Source organism: Elephantulus edwardii, unplaced genomic scaffold, assembly GCF_000299155.1.
Source record: "Elephantulus edwardii isolate Elephantulus edwardi_28Jun2011 unplaced genomic scaffold, EleEdw1.0 scaffold00038, whole genome shotgun sequence".
Lineage (NCBI taxonomy): Eukaryota > Metazoa > Chordata > Mammalia > Macroscelidea > Macroscelididae > Elephantulus > Elephantulus edwardii.
Window position 1 is genome coordinate 7776202 of NW_006399788.1, and position 7297 is coordinate 7783498.

Genomic DNA, 7297 nt, shown 5'->3' on the forward strand with positions numbered 1-7297 from the left:
CACACACACACACACACACACACACACTTTTCTCTTTCTTTCTCTTCTGAATAAAGTCAAAGGAGAGAGAGAGAGAGATAGATATAGGTGAGAGGACACCAGACCTGCAGGGGAGGCAGCCCCAGAAGGGCCGTGAAGAGACCTCAGTGGTGAGGGGCACAGTCTAGGCTGGGCTGAGTCACTGGGGCTGTAAAGTCCTTTAGGTCCTCAGTGGATGTGTGGTTCTTACCAACCCCGGTTGCAGGAAGAAAACAACCTTTAAAGCAAGGTTTTTAAACCTTTTATAAATTCTTTTTTAGAGTTACCAGTGCTCTGCTGGGAGGTCATTTCCCATGGCCTGGGGATATGATGCCAGCACAGAAGGCTGCAGGAAGGATAAAAGGGAAACAAAAAAATGTAACCAGAAACTAGGATTAAGGGGCATTGATTCAGGAACCAGGCAGGGTGCCTTCTCTGGGCTTCTAGACTTCTGTTGCATCAACTTGCTGATCAGAACCCACTGACAATCCCTCAGTTTGCAGCCCCACTGGGGTGGGAAGGCACAAGCTTAAGTAGACTTGGGCCCATAAGGTGTGGAGCTAGAACAGGACTTGTAGGTGGAGGGGGCAGAGAGAAGGGCTCTCTCCTTTGAGCAGCCCTGGGCTCTCTTCGGGTCTTTGCCAGGAGATGGCAGTGAACCCCCGAGTCCACCACCCTTACGACTTCGTTTCCTCCCGTGCAAACCGAGAGGTTTGGGCCAGGTGGTCTCTGTTGAATCTAAGCTCTCTGCCAACCACTTCCTCTGCCCTCTGCTATCTCAGCCTCTAATAGCACAACCAAGGGACAGAAAGTCTAGCAACCATTTAATCTGGGGCACAAGTAGGCTCAGCTCTCAGCTGAACCCCAGATACCAATATGAAATCACAGAGACCAGAGGGAAAGTTTTCCCACCGTCCTCCTAACCCCTGATCTCTCCAAAAGGGAGGCTGGGAAGAGGCACTGCTTTCCTGCATCATCTGCTTATCATCTCCCATCTCAACTGAGAACCCAGCCTTGGAGGCTTCCCAGAAAACCTTTTCCTGTGCTGACTGGAAAAAGCAAAGCCACAGACTCCAGGGTAGGAGGAGCAGGGAGCAAGGGTTTCAAAGCCAACACGTGAGAGAATGACACAGGGCCCAGCTGCAGACACCCAGGTCTGAGGCCAGATCTAACTCCTCAAAGTCAGGAAAAGAGTTCCGGAAGTCCGTAGTCGGGGAAGTTTACAAACGTCATATGAACACCCTGTGCTGCTGGCCTCAGGCACTTCATTCTGCCCAGGCAGGGCTGGGGCAGCCTTCCAGGACCCCTCCCACTCCAGGGGACCCTTCTCGAGCCCACCCCCAGACTGCACTCAGAGCAGCGGCCTGGCTTGGGGCTCTGGTTGGGCCAGCCGTGTAGGAAGCTTGTCAGGAGACGCTGTTTATTTTTGTTGGCCGCCAAGAGGTAGGAAAAGTTGAGCAGATGTCACAAGGGAGAGAATTAACCAGCTGTGGGGAGGTTCTCCAAGGTTCTGCTCAGAGAATGGGACCCCTGGTGCAAACAGGAAGGTCTGGCCCATGTATTGGGCAGGACAGGGGTGGGGACTGCCACTGAGATCACCCCAGGGTGATCCCACCTGGCTGGGAGGGGGCAGCTCAGCTACGTGGTGGGCTGCGGGCCCACCCACCAAGCCCAGATGGATTGAGTTGCGTCAGGCCAAGGTCCCGAGAGAACAGGGCCTGGGAGGGATGTGTTGTGTCTTGCATACCCCAGAAATGAAGGGACAGCTGGGCCTTGAACCCAAGGCCTCTAACTTTGAAGCCACTTCTCTTTCTGCTCACTTTCTCTAACTTCAAAGACAAAGAAGGCAGGGCGTGAGGCCACACTTTTTAGGAGTATGGATCGTGCAGCTGCATCTCCCGTGTCTGCCTTTGAGATCTGCCACCAATTAGTCACTTAGCCTCTCTCCGGCTTAGTTTCCTCAGCTGTGAACGAGAACCTTCCTTTGCAGTGCCGTTCAATGACCCGGAGCAGTGTCAGGACCACGGCAAGCACTCAGCACACATTGCTCTGGTTGTCAGATGCCGTCAAGTTGGCTCCAACTCACAGCGACCGTATGTGCAACACCTCAAAGCAGTGCCGGTCCTGTGCCATCCGCTCAGGCACTGCTGCTACATTTGAGCCCCTTGTTGCCTACAATAAATATGAGCTGTTACTACTGCTATTAGTAAGGGTTGTGTCAAGTTGGAACGGACTTGTCGCTGACCCTCTAGCAGGTTTCCAGTGGCTGTAAATCACAAAGGAAGAAACGGCCCATCTTTCTCCAATGGAGCAGCTGGTGGATTTGAACCACTTACCTTAGTGTTGGGAGCACAACTACTTACTATTAAGCCACCAGAGGTCCCTGTTACTAAAGGTTGTTGTGTACTGTGAAGTCAAAACCCACCGATAGCTCACTCTCCAGAGGGTTTTCTGAGGCAGTAAGTTGTATGTCAGGAGATTGCCCATTTTTCTCCTGTGGAGCAGCTGAACTCAAATTGTGTGCCTTTAGGATTGCAGTGAAGGTTCTTACCACTAGGTAGGAAGCACTTGTTGTTGTTGATTGCGGTCGAGTAGAGCGCAACTCACAGTGACTCTATGAACAAAAGACCTAATGCCTTTCCATAACTATTGTCATTTCTCCAAATTCATTGAGTTTCCAGAGGCATGTGGTTTAGGACGTGGCTGACTCTCTTGCTTCCAAACCTGTTTTACAACTGGGAGCTCCACTAAACACTGACCACCTTGGGAAGCCATTCTGGTATTTGATACCCCAATGGTACAAGGTTCAGCATCACGGCAAACCCAGGTTACTTCATACAGCACACTGACAAAGAGTGATGTGCAAAGTGGAAGCGTGTTCCTCCAGATATAACAGCACTAGTGTCACTTAGCAGTGGTTAAGCGTCGTCAAGTCAAATACGACTGAGGTGGAAGCCCTTAGTACCAAGTAAATTCCCCACACCCCCAGTTGCTGAGCCTGAAACAACCCTTGGGCCAAATGATCCTAAATCTCATTCCAATTTACCTCCTTCTTCCCACACCCAGAGATATTACCCTTTTCATTCTCTCAGTTTAATTGGGATTTGTTAAACTGAGTTGCATTTATCAGTTTGTCAATTATTTGACAGTTACTGGCACTTTCGGATTTCTCAGAACAGCAGTTTGGTGGGGGCATGCAAACATTTCTTTTGAAGCTGGTGGTAGCCTGACCAGCCTGGGTGTGGTTCTTTTTCAGCGGGCAGGGCCCTGGGCCATCTGTGAACCCGGGGAGGTGAGTTTGGCATTTCACATCTGCCATAACCTTGACCTTCCTCTACTCTATTTGTTTAGGTCACTAAAAAAGTGTGAGGTCCTCACAGATAAGAATTGCTTTACACAGCTTTTAAAGGTGGAGCCTGGCCTGCACAGGTGCCTGTGCAGGACCAATGCCAGTGTCTCTCTGTGGTCGGCTGGGGAAGGAATCACTTCTGTCCACATCCCATCCTGTAACATGGCAGGTGTGACGTTCATTTCATAGGTCAACTTAGCTACGCTGTACTTCCCAGTGATTTGGCCAAGCAGCAGATAAACTGTAATCTACTGCAATCAATCAGTTAAAAGGGGAATTCCTTAAGGCGTGTTCTGCCTCTAGAGGATATACAGAGATTCTGGCAGAAACTGTACTCTCTCCTCTGCATTCTTCCTGCCACCTGACCTCTGGGCTTAGACTTGTCAGCCTCTCCTTATCCCTTAAGACAGCAGGAGTCGGCTGCGGATTTTAGACGCTAACCCTCCACAGTTCTGTGAGCCAATTCCTTGACGTCCATCTTTGTCTCTTGACCTTTCACTTAGCAGAACCCTGGGACTGGCTCAGAGCTGATCCTCTAGCAGGTTTTCTGAAGCTGGAGATTTTCAGAGAAGGAGATTGCTTGTGTTTCTCCCATTGAGCAGCTGGTGGATTTGAACCGCCTGCCTCTGGATTGGCAGTGCAATTCCTTACCACTAGGCCACTGGAGCTCCATATACACGTATCTCTATCACTGGGTCTGTTTCTGTGGCGAACCCTGGCCAAGAGAGCAGGACAAGAGCCTGGGACCCGCTCCCTTGCTTGCAGCCTCTTACTTGTACACTTTGGTGTTGTAAGTCTTTTCCCCAGGGAAGCCGAACATGCCGCAGACCACGTGAGAGTTCTGAGCTGTCCAGTGCTTGTCACAGATCTGCTTCCAGGTCTTGCCGTCCTTCACCTCCACGTAGCCCTCAGTCACCGGGGTTCGCTTGCGGTAGGCTGAGAGGATGGCTCGGATCCGGATGTCCTCCACCTGGATGTTCATGTTCTGGGAAGAGGAAGGCATGGGAGGAGAGGGGTTATGTTCCTAGTACAGTCATGGAGAATCCCCTATCCACACACCTCTCTTCAGTGACTGCAGACCCGTGCTCTGTTCACCCACCTCCACTTGTCACCTTCTGACAAGTACACAGGAGCTGACAGCAACCAAGGTCATGGGCACACAGTGCTACACTGTGGGAGGCACACAGACAGTGTGGCTGCAGGGACCGCTGGAGGAGAAAAAGTGTGCCCTAGACCAGATAGAGACATGAAGGAAGCACTCTTGGCCTACCTCTCACTGTGAATGACTCCTGGGGCCACTTCTGTCTACATTCTACTAAGAGATCTGGAGAGTACAAGGCCAACAGCCTCCTTCCACAGGGCTCCCCAAACAGGAGTCTGAGAGAAGAGATGTGCTCTCTGAATTTTCATTTTGTATAATAAAAGAATTCACACTTTGCATTTTACTTCAAAGTGTGTAAGTATGTGTGTGTTCCACTAATCACTGAATAAAAGCTAACTTTCAGGCATTCTACAGTTCAGGCTGGCAATTCTCATTCTCTCTTCTGCACACACACACACTCTCTCTCTCTCACACACACACACACACACTCCACTGTTGTAGATATGAACCACCAGAGAGGCCCAGCTTTGGGTCAGCAGCATAACTCTGCGGATTACGCCACCAGAGCTCCCTCATAGCATACTGTTGTTGTTATATGCTGTCAAGTTGACTACCACTCATAGCGACCCTATGAACAACAAATCTGAAACCGCCTCTATTTTGTGCCACCCTCATTATCTCTAACACACTTGAGTTCACTGCTACAGCACTCACAATCCAAGTTCTGGGTCTCCTCTTCTTCTCACCCTCCACCTTTACAAATAGGATGTCCTTCTCTAAGAACTGCCCCCCCCCAGCAACATGTGCAAAATATGTGAGCGTACTAGAGGTGGGCATTCTTCAGCTGGGAGACGTGGGAAGAACAGTGCAAGCTGTGTGTGGAGCATGTAGTGTGCAGGACCCAGGCCTGTCTGGAAGTCAGGAGCATGCAGGTACCTAGAGGCAGTGTGGTTAGGTGCCATCACTTTGCCATGCCTAGGAAAGGAACAACTCTGCACACACATTACCTTTAAATCAAAACCAACTCCAGTGACCCTCTGGCAGCTTTTCAGAACCTGAAAACTGCGTGGGAGGAGACTGCCCATCCTTCTCCCAAGGAGCCACTAGTGGGTTCCAACTTCAAGAGAAGTGTGGCCTTTGGGCTAGCAGCATAACACCCTACAGACGATGATGCCACCACAACTGCCATGTCTGCATGTGTATTGTCGTTATATGCCATCAAGTCAGAACTGACTCATAGGTGACCCTCCAGCAGGTTTTCAGAGGAAGTTAATTGCATAAGAGGCTTGCTCATCTTTCTTCCTTGGGGCAGCTAGTAGATTTGAACCATGTACCTTTGGGCTTCATGACTGATTCCATCTATTTCCTCGAAGACCACTAAGAGGCAAGGTGGTGCATGAGACCTGCATAAGACACATCCTGGGCCCACAGAGAAGATGTGCACTGGACCAGACAAGGACGGAGGTGGGGCTGCTCTGAGCGGGCTGACAGGAAGAATCCAGAGACTTGAGGGCCCCAAGTCCTTGTCCAGCCAGAATGCAAATCAACCCCAAGATTGAACAGAAGCATTATCTGGGTGCCCAGGGATTCATGTCTCTTCACCACTGGCTTTCAGAGTCCAGAGCCAGGCCTGGCTTCACAAGTCCTGCAAGGTGGTGGAAAATATGTGGGCCCAGAGAGCTGGTATTTGGCTCTGGTGCTTCTCCACAGAGCAGAAGGGAGGCTGCCAGTGGTGGAATTATGTTTTCCAGCCTGGGTTCTGGCTCCCCACAGCTCCCATTCAGGCCACAGGGCCCAGGCCACATAGTTATGTGGAGAGGGATGGAGGATGTGTTGGCAGGGTGGGGGTAGGAGCAGGAAAGGGCCCGAGACAGAACCCTGCCCTGGGCCAGCCCCCTCGGCCTCTTCCCACAGCAGGAGGCAGGGCTGGGATTCCAGGGAGTGATGCGTAATGTGGAGCAGGAAAGTTACTGCTGTGTATCAGTACCCTGTGGCTTCACAGGAGGGAGCTGGCGGGCTGGGCCAACTTTACTCATTCACAGGGCCTTTCCCTCACAGTGCCTCCCCCACTGTGTGGCAGCAAAGCCCCCAAGAGAAGGGCTGTACTGGCCACGGTCTGAATCCAGCAGACACTCAGCTCAGTGGCTGCGGCATCCCTCCTTGCCTCATCTTTGCAGGTCAGCGTCCCCTCAGTGAACAGAAAACAGAGCCAGGAGGACTAGGGCCCAGGAGTCGCTGTCTTGTCCCTCTACCATCTCACTGGGCATGTGTGTGCACACATGTCTGTCTGTGTTTGTGTACCCTGCATCCTGTGTATCTATCTCTTCTTGCATCTGAGTGTCAGGTGTGTCTGCATCATGTATGGAGGGTGGAGTGTGTCTGTACATGACGACGTACATGTGACTGTGACAGCTGTGCATGTGTGTGTTTCATGTGTGTGTCCACGAGGTGCATCTCATGATGTCTATGTGACAGTTGTGCATGTGTGCCACACTGTCTCTATCTCGTGTCTGAGCATGTCCCTCTGTGGAGCGTGTATGTGTTTGTGTGCACTGTGGCATCTGTGTGTCTGTACAGGCATCTTTGTGTATGCACTGGAGTCTCAGCGTGACTCTATTTCTGCGTGTGTGTGTCTTGAGTATCTGTGTTTCAGCATCTATGTGCATGATGCTGGAAGTGTGACAGTGACAGCTGTGTGTATGTGCTTTTGCTTCATGTGTGTCTTCATGTTTCTTTGAACATATGTCTGTATGTGTATCTGTGTGTCTGTCTCTGTGTATGGATCTCTGTATGTGTGCATCTCTTTGTGTATCTTTGGATGTTAATCT

At 50.9% G+C, this 7297-nt stretch overlaps 1 protein-coding gene across 1 annotated transcript in view; it reads right to left on the reverse strand.

Annotated features, from left to right (window-relative positions):
- The window catches only part of LOXL2 (lysyl oxidase-like 2), a 103077-nt gene that overhangs the window by 59395 nt on the left and 36385 nt on the right, over nt 1-7297 (reverse strand). The window contains exon 3 of the mRNA XM_006884908.1: nt 4141-4352. Coding sequence (XP_006884970.1) covers nt 4141-4352 — 212 coding nt within the window. The remainder of the gene's footprint in view (nt 1-4140; nt 4353-7297) is intronic.